The 19,059-nt window shown below is 41.8% G+C and overlaps 1 protein-coding gene across 3 annotated transcripts; it reads right to left on the reverse strand.

The window, feature by feature from the left end:
* Positions 1-4,075: 4,075 nt before the first annotated feature.
* LOC123738286 (endonuclease domain-containing 1 protein-like) lies at positions 4,076-12,201 on the reverse strand. 3 transcript variants are annotated; one of them, XM_045713343.1, is made up of 5 exons: positions 12,134-12,201; positions 10,767-10,965; positions 7,861-7,981; positions 5,202-5,458; positions 4,076-4,907 (listed from the first exon to the last, which is right to left on the reverse strand). In XM_045713343.1, the coding sequence occupies exons 4-5, from the start codon at positions 5,214-5,216 to the stop codon at positions 4,188-4,190; spliced, it is 735 nt and encodes a 244-aa protein (XP_045569299.1). In that variant the 5' UTR covers positions 5,217-5,458; positions 7,861-7,981; positions 10,767-10,965; positions 12,134-12,201; the 3' UTR covers positions 4,076-4,187. The 3 variants fall into 3 exon arrangements, with proteins under 3 accessions (XP_045569299.1, XP_045569300.1, XP_045569298.1); XM_045713344.1 differs by lacking the exons at positions 10,767-10,965; positions 12,134-12,201 and adding an exon at positions 9,383-9,448; XM_045713342.1 differs by lacking the exons at positions 7,861-7,981; positions 10,767-10,965; positions 12,134-12,201 and having other exon boundaries at positions 5,202-5,542.
* Positions 12,202-19,059: the final 6,858 nt, after the last annotated feature.

Here is a 19,059-nt window from a genome sequence, read left to right on the forward strand (position 1 = left end):
GAGCAGTGGGCTGGTTTCTCCTTTTTTATCAGTTTAACAACGTATAAAATACAACATTATTCAGAATATCAGATAACAGGACTTATTATCCAGCTGCGTATTGTTAGGTAGCTCTGGTCCAGGGTGTTATATCCATCAAGACGGTTCAGCACCATCAAGATGCACGTCACACCCTGGACCAGAGCTAATCATTAGGACGTAGTGCAACAACATATTCCAGTTTGATACGTCCCTAATGGCCCCCTATTCCCTTTATAGTGCACTACAATAGGGTACCATTTGGGAAGGAAATAAGTTCGTAATTACAACAAAGTACCACTGGGGGGGCGACAGACAGTAGACTACTCTGTACAATAGAACATGAATATATAAATTACATTATAATGCCAATCACTGCAGACAGTGTGTGTGTGTGTGTGTGTGTGTGTGTGTGTGTGTGTGTGTGTGTGTGTGTGTGTGTGTCAGTATGACTCCAGTTACAATGAAAATCACTTTGTTCAACAGACCTGGAGATATTTATTGGTTATTGATGGATCAGCAAAGTGATTGGTGATTGATTGGTAACATGGTGAGTACAGGGTTCTCCATGTTTTCTCCCAGGTCAGTAATGTATTGCTTTGTCCCAAATGGAACCCTATTCCCTATGTAGTGCACTACTTTACACCAGGACCTATTTGAACCCTATTCCAACCCTATTCCCTATGTAGTGCACTACTTTAGACCAGGACCTATTTGAACCCTATTCCAACCCTATTCCCTATGTAGTGCACTACTTTAGACCAGGACCTATTTGAACCCTATTCCAACCCTATTCCCTATGTAGTGCACTACTTTACACCAGGACCTATTTGAACACTATTCCCTATGTAGTGCACTACTTTAGACTAGGACCTATTTGAACCCTATTCCAACCCTATTCCCTATGAAGTGCACTACTTTAGACCAGGACCTATTTGACCATTATTCCCTATGTTGTGCATTACGTTAGACCATACCTGCACTACATAAGGAATAGGGTGCCATTTGGGATGTGTCCCAAACTAAGAATAGTTTAGTGTCCCGTACTAAGAATGGTTATTATTCCAGACAATGCAGGGCTGCGTTCAGTACATAAAAACTAAATAGAACGTTCAGTACATTAAAACTAAATAGAACGTTCAGTACATAAAAACTAAATAGAACGTTCAGCACATTAAAACTAAATAGAACGTTCAGTATATTAAAACTAAATAGAACGTTCAGTACATTAAAACTAAATAGAACGTTCAGTACATTAAAACTAAATAGAACGTTCAGTATATTAAAACTAAATAGAACGTTCAGTACATTAAAACTAAATAGAACGTTCAGTACATAAAAACTAAATAGAACGTTCAGTACATTAAAACTAAATAGAACGTTCAGTACATAAAAACTAAATAGAACGTTCAGTACATTAAAACTAAATAGAACGTTCAGTACATTAAAACTAAATAGAACGTTCAGTACATTAAAACTAAATAGAACGTTCAGTACATAAAAACTAAATAGAACGTTCAGTACATTAAAACTAAATAGAACGTTCAGTACATTAAAACTAAATAGAACGTTCAGTACATTAAAACTAAATAGAACGTTCAGTACATTAAAACTAAATAGAACGTTCAGTACATAAAAACTAAATAGAACGTTCAGTACATTAAAACTAAATAGAACGTTCAGTACATTAAAACTAAATAGAACGTTCAGTACATTAAAACTAAATAGAACGTTCAGTATATAAAAACTAAATAGAACGTTCAGTACGTTCAGTACATTAAAACGTAGTGGAGCGTTCAGTTGAATAGAAATGCTGAGCTTTAAATACGTCACTCAATGCTTCCAGCCACACGCGGGCAGACCCACTGAACGGAAGAAATTTATCTCAGTCTGTTCAAGAAAGTACAAGAACATTTTGAGAACTTGTTTTTCAGCACAAACCATTTCGCAACGTAGCAAACGTTCCAGCAAACTGAACGTACCCCTGGTGAACTGTGTGTAGGACACAAGGGCTGCGTTTACACAGACAGACCAATTCTGATATTTTTTACACTAATTGTTATTTTGAACAATCAGATGAGCTCTTAAAAAGAGCAGATGTGAAACGATCTGATGTGATTGGTCAAAAGATATCAGAATTGGGTGCCTGTGTAAAAACAGCCTAATTTGACTGAGTGAAACAGAGAAAGAGAAAAGATTGAGTGAAATACAAAGATGGATGGGAAGCCAAACTTCAAACTTGCTTTGTCATTTCTGTTTTTTAACCTAATGATTCTTGAAATCTGATCATTACTTTCGATAGATTAGGGACCTGCTTTGTTTACTGTACAAAACTCATATTGTCTAACAATGATCACATTTTCAATCCCTGTTCAACCTCACTTGAACCAGGAAATACACATTTTAATATTCCCCTTTTTTCCAAGTCCAAAGACAACCAAGAGCCCCATTGTTGAGCTGCTATCCAGCAACAACTAAATGAAATAGATTTGTCTGCACTTCAGTGGAAGACATAAAGACAGAGCTGATCCTCACTACCAGGGTAGCAGGTTAATGTCCACTACCTGCTGCTGACTAAAGGTCTATTCTCTTTTCACAACACATTCAAATGTTATTTCATTATTTTTAATAACAAGGATGAAATATACATTCAAAAATAACATTGTAATCATATGCAAAGTGAGTCCAGGCTAAGCAGTAATTATTTTAGAGATTTGTTTCAAAGTACATTTGTAGGAAGTTGATCCTGAGATTAACATGATGTATGTTATTGAATTATCAGGTATGATGTCGATCACAGCTTGAATTTCAGATCAGGTCAAATCTAATCTCAACACCCAAAACCAAATCAGCTACTCTGTTATATTCTCTAAGAATCAATGGCTACATATCATTCATTTAAAAGTCCAACAAAAGAATACAACAATCACAGATTGACCCTTTAACAAGAGAAATAGACTTATTAATAATATACAGAGTGAATCTACTAAAGCAGGTCAGGTCAGTAGTCTACTAAAGCAGGTCAGGTCAGTAGTCTAATAAAGCAGGTCAGGTCAGTAGTCTACTAAAGCAGGTCAGGTCAGTAATCTACTAAAGCAGGTCAGGTCAGTAGTCTACTAAAGCAGGTCAGGTCAGTAGTCTACTAAAGCAGGTCAGGTCAGTAGTCTACTAAAGCAGGTCAGGTCAGTAGTCTACTACAGCAGGTCAGTAGTCTACTAAAGCAGGTCAGGTCAGTAGTCTACTAAAGCAGGTCAGGTCAGTAGTCTACTAAAGCAGGTCAGTAGTCTACTAAAGCAGGTCAGGTCAGTAGTCTACTAAAGCAGGTCAGGTCAGTAGTCTACTAAAGCAGGTCAGTAGTCTACTAAAGCAGGTCAGGTCAGTAGTCTACTAAAGCAGGTCAGTAGTCTACTAAAGCAGGTCAGGTCAGTAGTCTACTATAGCAGGTCAGGTCAGTAGTCTACTAAAGCAGGTCAGGTCAGTAGTCTACTAAAGCAGGTCAGGTCAGTAGTCTACTAAAGCAGGTCAGTAGTCTACTAAAGCAGGTCAGGTCAGTAGTCTACTAGAGCAGGTCAGTAGTCTACTAAAGCAGGTCAGGTCAGTAGTCTACTAAAGCAGGTCAGGTCAGTAGTCTACTAGAGCAGGTCAGGTCAGTAGTCTACTAGAGCAGGTCAGTAGTCTACTAAAGCAGGTCAGGTCTGTAGTCTACTAGAGCAGGTCAGGTCAGTAGTCTACTAGAGCAGGTCAGTAGTCTACTAAAGCAGGTCAGTAGTCTACTAAAGCAGGTCAGTAGTCTACTAGAGCAGGTCAGTAGTCTACTAAAGCAGGTCAGGTCAGTAGTCTACTAGAGCAGGTCAGTAGTCTACTAGAGCAGGTCAGTAGTCTACTAGAGCAGGTCAGTAGTCTACTAGAGCAGGTCAGTAGTCTACTAGAGCAGGTCAGTAGTCTACTAAAGCAGGTCAGGTCAGTAGTCTACTAGAGCAGGTCAGGTCAGTAGTCTACTAGAGCAGGTCAGTAGTCTACTAAAGCAGGTCAGTAGTCTACTAAAGCAGGTCAGTAGTCTACAAGCTACTCAGTTATATCTTTAAGAATCAATGGGTACATATTATTAATTTAAAAGTCCAAAAAAAGGAAACAAATACAACTACATCAGGTTCCTGGTGGTTATGTCACTACATCATCATCACCAGCACAGAAACTAATACAACAGGTAGGTAATAACCTTTGACCCCAACAGAGGAACAGACACAGTCATCATCATAGACACAATGATCATATACATCCCCATCCCTGAGGGGAAGCGCTCTGGGAATATCAGCAGTTGGACACTGATCTGGGAACACCTGGACATCACCACCTGGGTAAAGCTGGTTCAATATGTTATACAGATCTACCAAGGTATTTGAGGGCAATTTTTTCCCCTTGTCCTCCTTTTGGTTCTCACCCCAGTGTGCTTGGGCCACCCACTGTTTCAGGTTGTTGTTGTAACAGCAGTAGGCTGTCCACATGAGATCTGGGATGTTCACTCGTTCCTTCAGTGTGTTGTTGAAGCTGGGAACTGCTCCAGTCACCACATAGGCTTCTATCTTGTTGTTCTTCTTACAGTTAAGCTCAAGAGCGTCTCTGACTTTGCACTCCATTCTCCTCCAGCTGCCCCCGTTGAAGGATCTTTCTTGGGGAACGGCGTTTGTCAGGGTGAAAGTGGACCTCTTGGCATCATCATCAGGTGCGTACGAACATGGGAACAGGTGACCTCTGTCCAGATCCAGTCTGTTATTTTTGTAGTCTGTGTCCGCAGCCTGGTGGTTGACTCTTAAAACGTTATTATTATTAAGCTCCTTCACCTCATCATCATCTTGGGTTTTCATCTCTTTTATATCTATATCTTCAAGCTGCAGAAACACCAGTCAGACATTAAAATCATTAACTAGTTTAGACATTAATAACTCATTAACAAGTTCACAATTTAACAATCCAGAATTAAGCTGAAAGCGTTTGCACCAAAAAGTAATGTCTCAAAGATACTGTATGTCTATAGCAGTAAACAAATACACATGTTGAATGAATAGAGATTAGAACTACCTGGGGCTCTATCATCCAGGACTGACTTGGTAACATAACTGTCTGTGATATATACCAGTAAACAAATACAAATGTTATGTTATATGACAAAACATTAGTCCTACCTGGGGCTCGATCATCCAGGTTTGATTTTTTGGTCTCTTGCTACCAACAACATTACCAGTGAAGGTGTAGGCTGAGAACACAGGGATCCTGTTGGTCGTGTCGTAGAGAGTTGCAAACCTGTAGATGTTGCTGAACAACTGGCAAATCAGCTTGTAGTGGTTCTGGACTGTCCCACCAACCAAAATACCTGGGAGATTTGGAGTTGTCCCATCCAGGAAGAAATTCTGGCACTGTTCAACAACACTGAAGATCTCCACTACATGAGAGAGAGCAGGAGGAAGGAGAGAGAGAAGGAGGAGAGTAGAGAGATGATTCAATACCCCCATCGTCACCTGAAGACTGAACACCACAGAGACAAAGATGAAGTTACAGAGACCAGTTGGTAGACTGGAGACTGTTGAGCTGAGTCAGGACAGACTGCTTTAAATAGTTATTACAGAGACCAGTTGGTAGACTGGAGACTGCTGAGCTGAGTCAGGACAGACTGCTTTAAATAGGTTTTCAGAGACTCCTCCTTCAGATGTCAAGTCAGAAAGGGTTGATTTGCATAAAACCCTCTGTATGTTTCCATGGAAACTGCTGTAACTAATAACATGTGACTCACCTCCTGTAGTTTCTAACAGGTATGGACCCAGAACTGAATCACACAATATTATAGTTCTGGGTTAATGAGATTAGACTGCTCTAAATAGTGACTGCATCCACACTTTGGTTCTGGTAGAAAAACCTTTTAGGATAAAAACATGACTTTACTCAGCATAGAGTCTGTCAGAAGATACATATCACACTATTACAACAGAGGGACTGTTCTGGAATTACGGTTGCTGAGTTCACATTCATTAATATCCCACAAGGCTTAGCGACTCTGACTCAAAAACTCAAAGAAGTAACACTTGCATTTCCCATGACCAGCTAGTCAACATATTTAGTATGATGTCTCAAAGAATTAACATACATTACAGATATGTTTACAACTGAATGAAATGGAGGAAGATGTGTACAACTGAATGAAATGGAGGAAGATGTTTACAACTGAATGAAACGGAGGAAGATGTGTCCAACTGAATGAAATGGAGGAAGATGTTTACAACTGAATGAAATGGAGGAAGATGTTTACAACTGAATGAAATGGAGGAAGATGTTTACAACTGAATGAAATGGAGGAAGATGTTTACAACTGAATGAAATGGAGGAAGATGTGTCCAACTGAATGAAATGGAGGAAGATGTGTCCAACTGAATGAAATGGAGGAAGATGTGTCCAACTGAATGGAATGGAGGAAGATGTGTTCAACTGAATGAAATGGAGGAAGATGTTTACAACTGAATGAAATGGATGAAGATGTGTCCAACTGAATGAAATGGAGGAAGATGTGTACAACTGAATGAAATGGAGGAAGATGTGTACAACTGAATGAAATGGATGAAGATGTTTACAACTTGGTGTATTCTGTAGTCTGATCACTGCTGAGTTTATTTCAGAAACTGAAGTAGTTCACAGTAAGAGTTGACACAAGGCTGTGTATGTAGCATTAGAAAATGTGGTTCCTAACAACACTGTGGTCAGAGCAGCACTGGACTGATTAACACCTCAGACTCAGCAGCTGTAGATTCTTCAGTTGAGGAGGCCTTTTCTCAGTCAGAGTAGAGGAGACTGGGGAACAAACTAACACTTTTAGACTTTAGTTTATTATGAAAATATTATTTAAGTTAGATTCATCATATTTTTATACAAACAACATATCTCAGATACCATTACACACTAAGTATATTCCCAGGACATACCAGTCATTTACAATTCAACCAAGTGGAGGATATTAAATGTTCTAATTGACCCAGTAGGTGAATGTTCCACAGGTCAATAATTTAACAAAAAGACAGGAGGATAGAATATTTACTTTAGGACCTCAAAACCTTTTTTCTTCTTCAATAAAACTACAAGTCATCAATGGATTTAAACAAAACCTCTTAGCAGTGTTGCTACTGAATGTTGGCTTGTATGATGTATAATATACTATGAATACATTTCTTATTTCATGAAACTACAGGAATCCTTTGCTTCAGGGAAACATTATATTTGTTCAACATGCGTGTAGGGAGGAGTTCCCCTTTCTGTCCAATGAGGTCATTTCTGGACAATATTTCAGCAAGTAAAATGATGGTTCTACTTTAGAATGTGGAACACAGCCAATAGGGAGGTTTGATTGTTACACATTCTAAATAGTCCCACCTGTTCCACATACAGAGGAGTTTATCCAACCCTCCTTGTCCAGTCTGACCACTAATTATACCAGACAGGACTCATCTTCATTCAGAGGAGTTTATCCAACCCTCCTTGTCCAGTCTGACCACTAATTATACCAGACAGGACTCATCTTCATACAGAGGAGTTTATCCAACCCTCCTTGTCCAGTCTGACCACTAATTATACCAGACAGGACTCATCTTCATACAGAGGAGTTTATCCAACCCTCCTTGTCCAGTCTTGACCACTAATTTTACCAGACAGGACTCATCTTCTCCCAGATATCATCACAGAATATATAATAATATAGTTAGAAAAGATGCCACTGGGTGAACATTGAGGTATTGATAGATTATGAGAGAAGAAAATATTAAATTACCATTTCTAAGCTGCTCATTTATTATAAAAACTCACCTCAGCACATTCTGAGGCAGGCCTTGGAGACAGGAAGGACATCACCCTCTTCTGGTCTTCACCCCACCAGGGAAAGGACAGTGATGAACTGGGAGCTCTGTAGGCAGCTCCTGGTTGGGTACTGTGGTAGTATAAATACACATATCAGAGGGTTGGGTACTGTGGTAGTATAAATACACATATCAGAGGGTACTGTGGTAGTATAAATACACATATCAGAGGGTACTGTGGTAGTATTAATACACATATCAGAGGGTACTGTGGTAGTATTAATACACATATCAGAGGGTACTGCGGTAGTATAAATACACATATCAGAGGGTACTGTGGTAGTATAAATACACATATCAGAGGGTACTGTGGTAGTATAAATACACATATCAGAGGGTACTGTGGTAGTATAAATAAACATATCAGAGGGTACTGTGGTAGTATAAATACACATATCAGAGGGTACTGTGGTAGTATAAATACACATATCAGAGGGTACTGTGGTAGTATTAATACACATATCAGAGGGTACTGTGGTAGTATAAATACACATATCAGAGGGCACTGTGGTAGTATAAATACACATATCAGAGGGTTCTGTGGTAGTATAAATACACATATCAGAGGGTTGGGTAATATGGTAGTATAAATACACATATCAGAGGGTACTGTGGTAGTATAAATACACATATCAGAGGGTACTGTGGTAGTATAAATACACATATCAGAGGGTACTGTGGTAGTATAAATACACATATCAGAGGGTACTGTGGTAGTATAAATACACATATCAGAGGGTACTGTGGTAGTATAAATACACATATCAGAGGGTTGGGTACTATGGTAGTATAAATACACATAACAGAGGGTACTGTGGTAGTATAAATACACATATCAGAGGGTACTGTGGTAGTATAAATACACATTTCTGTTGTATAATAATGAATATCAGTAAACATTGTAACCAACAGGTAAAGGTTAATATGGAGAATGTGGCTATTGGCTGAGCAGGCAACTATCAGGAGAAGGAAGGGCAGGTGGAATGTTTTTGAACCAAAATACCTTATAAATGTTTTGTTTGTGACTTTGAAATTCTAACACTGATGTTATAAACATTTATTTAGTAAAAGTCAAGGAGGGGGTCGGGGAAATGACTTCCACAATGTCAGAGTTAGGGTCGATTTTAAATTCCTCAAACACGTCTGTGATTCTTGAAGAATACAGCTGTCTCATAGCCATGTCTCCTACTCCCCCCCCTTCTCTATCCTCTGTTCACTTGTAACTTTTGCGAGGGTGGAGACTTCACTAACAGGAACTCAGTTTTCATTATTGGAAACCAGAAGATATTAATAATGGATGTTTCATTTACTGGTGTTGTTTATGTTGATGTATTGTGGTCTGACCTCTGCTGAGTTTATTTCAGAAACTGAAGTAGTTCACAGTAAGAGTTGACACAAGGCTGTGTATGTAGCATTAGAAAATGTGGTTCCTAACAACACTGTGGTCAGAGCAGCACTGGACTGATTAACACCTCAGACTCAGCAGCTGTAGATTCTTCAGTTGAGGAGGCCTTTTCTCAGTCAGAGTAGAGGAGACTGGGGAACAAACTAACACTTTTACACTTTAGTTTATTATGAAAATATTATTTAAGTTAGATTCATCATATTTTTATACAAACAACATATCTCAGCTACCATTACACACTAAGTATGTTCCCAGGACATACCAGTCATTTACAATTCAACCAAGTGGAGGATATTAAATGTTCTAATTGACCCAGTAGGTGAATGTTCCACAGGTCAATAATTTAACAAAAAGACAGGAGGATAGAATATTTACTTTAGGACCTCAAAACCTTTTTTCTTCTTCAATAAAACTACAAGTCATCAATGGATTTAAACAAAACCTCTTAGCAGTGTTGCTACTGAATGTTGGCTTGTATGATGTATAATATACTATGAATACATTTCTTATTTCATGAAACTACAGGAATCCTTTGTTTCAGGGAAACATTATATTTGTTCAACATGCGTGTGGGGAGGAGTTCCCCTTTCTGTCCAATGAGGTCATTTCTGGACAATATTTCAGCAAGTAAAATGATGGTTCTACTTTAGAATGTGGAACACACAGCCAATAGGGAGGTTTGATTGTTACACATTCTAAATAGTTCCACCTGTTCCACATACAGAGGAGTTTATCCAACCCTCCTTGTCCAGTCTGACCACTAATTATACCAGACAGGACTCATCTTCATACAGAGGAGTTTATCCAACCCTCCTTGTCCAGTCTGACCACTAATTATACCAGACAGGACTCATCTTCATACAGAGGAGTTTATCCAACCCTCCTTGTCCAGTCTGACCACTAATTATACCAGACAGGACTCATCTTCATACAGAGGAGTTTATCCAACCCTCCTTGTCCAGTCTGACCACTAATTATACCAGACAGGACTCATCTTCATACAGAGGAGTTTATCCAACCCTCATTGTCCAGTCTGACCACTAATTATAGCAGACAGGACTCATCTTCATACAGAGGAGTTTATCCAACCCTCCTTGTCCAGTCTGACCACTAATTATACCAGACAGGACTCATCTTCATACAGAGGAGTTTATCCAACCCTCCTTGTCCAGTCTGACCACTAATTATACCAGACAGGACTCATCTTCATACAGAGGAGTTTATCCAACCCTCCTTGTCCAGTCTGACCACTAATTATACCAGACAGGACTCGCTCTAGGCCAGTTCCTCTGTTTACTTCAGACATATATTCTTCCACATATCGTCACAGGAAGGTTCATCATTCAGTTAGATAATGTTTACCCAGTGGCATCCTGAGGCATTTATAGATCATGAGAGAAGAAAATATGAAATTACCATTTCTAAGCTGCTCATTTATTATAAAAACTCACCCCAGCACTTTCTGAGGCAGGCCTTGAAGACAGGAAGGACATCACCCTCTTCTGGTCTTCACCCCACCAGGGAAAGGACAGTGATGAACTGTGAGCTCTGTAGGCAGCTACTGGTAAACAGCGTCTGGTCAATCCACTGCTGCTGCTTCTTGTTGAGAGTTGCCTGCCAGGAGGTACCTGCATGTCCAAGGGTTCATACCTAATACATACAGAGAATACATAAGAAACAGATCCAGTACTAAGCATTCTCAGCACCATGACAGTAAATCTACAGCATGAAAGGTAAGAGACAGATACAGTACTAAGCATTCTCAGCACCATGACAGTAAATCTACAGCATGAAAGCTAAGTGACAGATACAGTACTAAGCATTCTCAGCACCATGACAGTAAATCTACAGCATGAAAGGTAAGAGACAGATACAGTACTAAGCATTCTCAGCACCATGACAGTAAATCTACAGCATGAAAGGTAAGTGACAGATACAGTACTAAGCATTCTCAGCACCATGACAGTAAATCTACAGCATGAAAGGTAAGTGACAGATACAGTACTAAGCATTCTCAGCACCATGACAGTAAATCTACAGCATGAAAGGTAAGAGACAGATACAGTACTAAGCATTCTCAGCACCATGACAGTAAATCTACAGCATGAAAGGTAAGTGACAGATACTAGATTTAGTTCTGTAACTAAAGGACAAAGAATGGATAGGCCTTCATGACAGATACAGGAAGGGAGTGTCATGATGCTGAGGAGTGACACATTCAATACATGAACAAATAGTAAGATTAACACAATGCATATCTTCCATTATTGTAAAGTATTCATGCTTGCAGAATGTCAAGGGAACAGAATAGCCTATCTAACATTGCAGAACCATATTCATGTGTAGATTGAAATGCAAGGCAAATATCATGATTATGACACCATGAAACTAGACAACATAATACATGTATTATCTAATCCATGACTGATACATGTTGAATAAAACTGTTTTACACTGAAACATAAAATAAACTACTGTACAGTAGCATGTTAAAGTTACTGAACTGTAGCCTGCATCACGTTCACACGATTTCACAACTTCACAGACGTCTTACACCACACAACAAAGCAGGAATTTAAGCGATAGTATGAATTAAAATAGCTTCCGATTGTAAAAATAGTATTGAAAATGCAGACAAGTGGTGTGTGATTGTACAGGTAGTTACCGATACCAAACCAATGCTACGGGTATCATAGGTAGATGACTGCTGAGATACCACTGTATGTTTTACATTCACTTTTCCATTCTTCTAACAACTTCACATATGTAGCAATAACATTTACAATCGATTTCATTCAACCTTATAAAAGATACTTACTCTGTAACTCTCTGTCCTTGTGATTTAAACAATGATCCGATGAAGGGAAAGTGTCTTCTTCTTCTTCTGTGGGTTGTATGGCGGACTACACACAAAAGGTGCTTTGCCGCCACCAACTGGACGGTTTGAAACCAAAAAAATACAATAAAATGAATAACTCCAAACATAATAGTGATACTAACTTAATCCACCCGCCCTAATAAAATAGTACATTACCAAAACAAACAAAACTCCCACTTCCTCCTTCTTTTAGTTCTCTATATGTCCCTTCTCGGGCTCTAGGACCTGAGAGGGTGGTACGGCTCTAGGACCTGAGAGGGTGGTACGGCTCTAGGATCTGAGAGGGTGGTACGGCTCTAGGACCTGAGAGGGTGGTACGGCTCTGGGACCTGAGAGGGTGGTAGGGCTCTGGGACCTGAGAGGGTGGTACGGCTCTGGGACCTGAGAGGGTGGTACGGCTCTAGGACCTGAGAGGGTGGTACGGCTCTGGGACCTGAGAGGGTGGTACGGCTCTGGGACCTGAGAGGGTGGTAGGGCTCTAGGACCTGAGAGGGTGGTACGGCTCTGGGACCTGAGAGGGTGGTACGGCTCTAGGACCTGAGAGGGTGGTACGGCTCTGGGACCTGAGAGGGTGGTACGGCTCTAGGATCCGAGAGGGTGGTACGGCTCTAGGATCTGAGAGGGTGGTACGGCTCTGGGACCTGAGAGGGTGGAACGGCTCTGGGACCTGAGAGGGTGGTGAGGCTCTGGGACCTGAGAGGGTGGTGAGGCTCTGGGACCTGAGAGGGTGGTGAGGCTCTGGGACCTGAGAGGGTGGTACGGCTCTGGGACCTGAGAGGGTGGTACGGCTCTGGGACCTGAGAGGGTGGTACGGCTCTGGGACCTGAGAGGGTGGTACGGCTCTGGGACCTGAGAGGGTGGAACGGCTCTGGGACCTGAGAGGGTGGTGAGGCTCTGGGACCTGAGAGGGTGGTGAGGCTCTGGGACCTGAGAGGGTGGTGAGGCTCTGGGACCTGAGAGGGTGGTACGGCTCTGGGACCTGAGAGGGTGGTACGGCTCTGGGACCTGAGAGGGTGGTACGGCTCTGGGACCTGAGAGGGTGGTACGGCTCTGGGACCTGAGAGGGTGGTACTGCTCTGGGACCTGAGAGGGTGGTACGGCTCTGGGACCTGAGAGGGTGGTACGGCTCTGGGACCTGAGAGGGTGGTACGGCTCTGGGACCTGAGAGGGTGGTACGGCTCTAGGACCTGAGAGGGTGGTACGGCTCTGGGACCTGAGAGGGTGGTACGGCTCTGGGATCTGAGAGGGTGGTGAGGCTTGTGCCAATATTCCATGTAACTCCTTTGCTGTGAAATCTTTCAGCCCCAGGAACAGCTCCACCATAATCACTCTGACGTATATCTTCCTGTACCTTCTCTCTCCCTTGGCAGTGCCATTCATTACCACAGCTATAAATGCCATAAAGTCCACCTTCTTAACGTTTAAAATATTGCTGCTGGTTAATGGCAACTCCCGCATCCTGCATTGTAGGCCTATCCGAAGAGACACACACGACACTTCAAACGTGTCAAGTCGGTTATGACACACGTTCCTTCTGATCCGCAGAAACACAAGATCTAAACAAGCCCTCCTCTAGTGATCCTCACAGCCTTCACTTTACCCAGAACTCTCTCCACCAGGTCGGAGAACTCAAATGGTTTCTTCCAGATTGGTACTCTGCTCATCTGCTCCTCATTAACAAACCGTACTCCTACTAGATACAAAGGGTCATTCTCATCACTGTACCCTACTTTGCTCCGTTTTCCATTCTTTTGGATAATACTGCGGTTCTCCTTGATTCTACAGCCATTGTATTCAGAATCCACTGTATCATCTGCTTCCACCATCTTTCCAGCTTTCAGGGGAAGTGTCATGTCCGCCGTTTGTTTTTTGAAAATTCGAGATGGGGCCGGAGGCTAAAGTCAAAGGGCGAATATGATTGGACCACACGTCAAACGGGCGATGGTGGTTGGATATGGTTAGTTGAGACTGTCTCGCATTCCCATTGGTGGATTTTAGTAGCTTTTTGCTAGTTGAGATCCGCTAGACAACGGGTTAGCCTTGCGCAGGAAAATAATGCGCAAAAGAACGCTCAAAAGATGACACGCAAATTCGTGAAGCGTTCCTTATTTTGCCCCCCTGTGGTTAGCCCCCGCCCCACCCTGGTGGTAGTTTTGCCTTTTTTAGACCTGTTCACTGTGTGGTGGAGAAAACAGGCACTTCTGTGGATGTTCGCTACCCTATAGTGGCATGTTGGGTAAGTTCAACAGGACGGCTGAACTAAACCTAAATCAAGTCAGACAGTTGTGTCCCAATCGACAAGGATGCTGCCTTTTGAGGCATCTCAATCCCGACAAAATTTAAAATGCTGCCTTCTAAGGTGCCTTCATTTGGTTGATTTTGATGGGACTCCCAACCACGGCCGGTTGTGATACAGCCTGGAAACAAACCAGGGTCTGTAGTGACGCCTCTAGCACTGAGATGCAGGTTTCACAGCCTCCACCAGGCTCTCCCATCTTGTGGTGCTGAGGGGTTTCACAGCCTCCACCAGGCTCTCCCATCTTGTGGTGATGAGGGGTTTCACAGCCTCCACCAGGCTCTCCCATCTCGTGGTGATGAGGGGTTTCACAGCCTCCACCAGGCTCTCTCATCTTGTGGTGCTGAGGGGTTTCACAGCCTCCACCAGGCTCTCCCATCTTGTGGTGCTGAGGGGTTTCACAGCCTCCACCTGGCTCTCCCATCTTGTGGTGATGAGGGGTTTCACAGCCTCCACCAGGCTCTCTCATCTTGTGGTGATGAGGGGTTTCACAGCCTCCACCAGGCTCTCCCATCTTGTGGTGATGAGGGGTTTCACAGCCTCCACCTGGCTCTCCCATCTCGTGGTGATGAGGGGTTTCACTGTGAGTCCATCTTTTACGTGCTCTTTCAACATGGTCCCAGCGGTGTGTAGATCATGTAGATAAAAATGTAGATAAAAATTTAGAAATCTCTTGGAAGGTATTAAAAACTCAGCCGCCTCCAAGCAACACGATGCTGCATCAGAGAGAACCAGGTTCAAAATATTTGGCTGCTTTTAGCTCACTGCACACTGTCTGCTGGATCTCAGTCTTCTGCCAACATGTCAATGATTACATTCTGGATTCTTTTACAGAGGTAGTGCTCATGTGTTTCTTTGGACGGCCCCTTCATGTACCATCAAAGACACCCAGCATTTCCGCACACTTCATAAAGTTCCTATTATTTGGCTCGTTCAGCCTGTCGTTGGTCCCACATTGCGTAGAGTTCTGGGTGGCCATTATGCGTATCAGGGATATGAGCCTCTGCAGCGCCGGCTGCCAGTGGAGAGTCTCTCCGTCAACAGCCCGTTGGGCTTAAACATCGATAGTTTGCTTGGACACCAGCCTGATCTCCAGCTCCTTCCACCTCTGGAAACTATCTGGGTGGTCATGTGACTTCTCATGTGTGCTGAGGAGGTGGCACAGATTCCTCCAGTCCCTGGTTCTATACCTGACCAACGCAGATTTGCATTTGTGTGAAAAAAGTTTTCAGCAAAAGAAGAAGGCTGCATAGTTTTTCTTGGAACAGACGAGCCATGTTCACTCTTAGGGCTGTGGCGGTTATGACATTTCGTCAGTCGGTGATTGTCAAGAAAATAACTGCCGGCCTCACTGGTAAATAGCTGTTTATGTTCATTAACACATTTAGCATCTCCTGTCTTCCACACATAGCCTACAAGCCACTGATGCTGACCTCTGGAACATCGACGTTTAAAAAAGTCTAATAAATCCATGTAATATAGGCTACACCATCACAATAAATCCATTATTTATTTACACAAGTCTAAAGAAACATGAAGAAAATGCAGTCTATTTCAGAAGAACAGAACAGCATACTCTGAGATGTCCTTATGTTAGGCCCTGATCTGGCTATGCCGTATGGTTGTGGGATACACTAGTTAATTTAGCAGAAAAGAGTTGTTTAGAATTCCATGGCATTATTTTATAGTATGAATAATACAAGTTAAACATAGCTGAATAAAATAGAAAGGATATTTTCTCCAAATGATTTGAGGGAGTGCGCACGTGCGGCTATTCTGTGTTGAATGGTGAATTAAGAAAGAAACAAGTCCTCCTATACGTTTAATTTAGAGTTATTAATGTAACTTTAGTTGTGATAAAAATGTTGTGCTATATGTTTAGATTTAACACATTGTAAGGCTGCATAATGAGACAAATGATGATTTGGGAAAAAGACACATAAAAGGCAGAAGCTCTGCTCTGTTTTGTTTTGCGAAGGCTGTACACACATCATCAGCCTCTCATTCACAATTTGTCAAGCGCTTGATAATGCCTTGAATTTCCTGGCGGCATCCCCTTTGTTAGGCCATAATCCCCCTAAAAAAATCCATGCCTTTTGCGGCAAGTGGTCGTTGTGCCCTTGGGCTGAATATAATAATTATAATTCCCTTCTCCCCGCTGCGTGCTGAAGCACCTCTCAGTTGCATGGCTCTCAGTCATGTGTTCGGGTCTTTCTCACAGGCTTCAAGTGAAGACAGACACATCAGGAACGCGAATCCAGTTCCGAGGTGCATATTGAAGAAATTGGAAGTCCCCATCTGTCCACATTTACTTTTCGTCAGCCAAAAAGATGAGTAGGACTAACGGACAGCAAAAGCACTAGCCTATGTCAATCTACTATCCCCCATAGTTCAAAAGTTGACCTATTCTGTGTGAGAAATAAATATTCCAAACGTTGTCTGGGACAGTTGTGGGATGCAATAGATCCCAAATTAATACAACCACTAGCATCAAGGCAACGGAGGGAGGAGGGAGGCAGCCAATTGCCAAAATGCCGCCCCAAATTCAACTGCCGCTATAGGCAACCGCCTAATCTTGCCGAATGGAAGGGCCTGTAAAGATTCATCTCTATCTAAGAAAACAAAAATATGGAAATTCTGGAGTCCTATTTTGACAGTAAAATATAAAAACTATAGTCTAATTGTCAAATTAAAATTCATGACAATCATTGGATTAGGTTGGTCTCGAAAATATATTGAGTCATGGATTCCTGCTTGGATTTGTTAGATGGAACAACTTATTTCTTGAATACCTCAGTAGTGTATTTATTAATAAAGCACTATGAATTACTTTATGAGATGACGGGCTGTGTGTGTGCGTTCGTGCATGCAGGGGCAGATTGACCACTGGCAATTCTGGAAAATGCCAGATGGGCCCGGACAATTTTTGGGGGGGTTGGGACATTTAAATACTTAAAAGGGTGACATGGCCAGCTGTCCATGGGCCTGTTAAAATGTGTTTTACATTTCTCTGTTATACTAATCTATAATGAGCCTTTGTTGATCAGATATGCTGTCCCAGTTATCTCACATTCAAAATCAAACGTGGCAGAGAGACCTCTCTGACTCTGTCATCAGTAAGACTGCCAAGATCATGGATCATGAAAAACTTAAAGATTATCTTCTACATTGTCACCTCACTCAAAACGTCCTATTATTTGAGCGGCTAAAGCCGTGATTTGGTCAAAAAGTGCATAGTCCTCATGATTCCTGTAATGAAAGTGTCTGCCCTGCTGCCCTTGCTGGGGCCTGCTGCTGTGATGAGTGAGCCACTCTCCTCTCCCCACGACACGCTTGAGAGAAATGTGTTCTGATCACCATTTCAAAATGCAATTGTGGGAAAAACACAGCGTCGGATGCTTTGTCCCCTTGTACCCGTTGAAAAGAGGAGGGTCTCAGCGTTCTGGAGGTGTCATTTTAAATTGTAAACTCTCAATATTGAGCTCAATATAAACTGTTTTACAGGCTATTTTGAAGGTGTTGAACTTCAAATGAATGAACCTATGATATTAGTTAGTCCACATCAATATGTAACTCATCTCTATTGAAATATATATCTGGAAATTCTGGAGTCCTATTTTGACAGTAAATTATAACAAAAGTCTAATTGTCAACCCAAAATTCATGACAATCAATGGATTAGGTTGGTCCCCAAAATATATTGAGTCATGGATTCCTGCTTGGATTTGTTAGATGGAACAATTTATTTCTTGAATACCTCAGCAGTGTATTTATTACACTTCTTAATAAAACACTATGAATGACTGTATAACATAATTACTCATTATTTGGGTCCAAACAAATGTTGGACTGATGACATCAACTGTAAAGGTAAGTGGCAGCAGTGACACCAGGGGAACATGTTAGTCTGGACCCTGTAGTAATTAACACTTAGGGTAGGTGTTGATTCAGGGGAACATGTTAGTCTGGACCCTGTAGTAATTAACACTTAGGGTAGGTGTTGATTCAGGGGAACATGTTAGTCTGGACCCTGTAGTAATTAACACTTAGTGTAGGTGTTGATTCAGGGGAACATGTTAGTCTGGACCCTGTAGTAATTAACACTTAGTGTAGGTGTTGATTCAGGGGAACATGTTAGTCTGGACCCTGTAGTAATTAACACTTAGTGTAGGTGTTGATTCAGGGGAACATGCTAGTCTGGACCCTGTAGTAATTAACACTTAGGGTAGGTGTTGATTCAGGGGAACATGTTAGTCTGGACCCTGTAGTAACTAACACTTAGGGTAGGTGTTGATTCAGGGGAACACATATCACAGGCACTACTTGCAACATAGCCAAAGTCATTAGCTTAGCTTTTAAAACGGATAAGGGTTTAAGCAGACAGACAGACAGAGAACAAGAAGCAGCACAGGGACAGCAGAGTGGATGAGTTGCATTGATCTGGGCTGGTGTGGATAGAATGGCCAGGGCTGAGTTCTCCCAATCGTTCCCTGGTTTGTTATTAGTGTGTGTACACTACCTGTGGTTACATTTAAACACTATGAGAACAAAACACCAGACTCTCACAGGC

The sequence above is a fragment of the Salmo salar genome, unplaced genomic scaffold, assembly GCF_905237065.1.
Source record: "Salmo salar unplaced genomic scaffold, Ssal_v3.1, whole genome shotgun sequence".
Classification (NCBI taxonomy): Eukaryota; Metazoa; Chordata; class Actinopteri; order Salmoniformes; family Salmonidae; genus Salmo; species Salmo salar.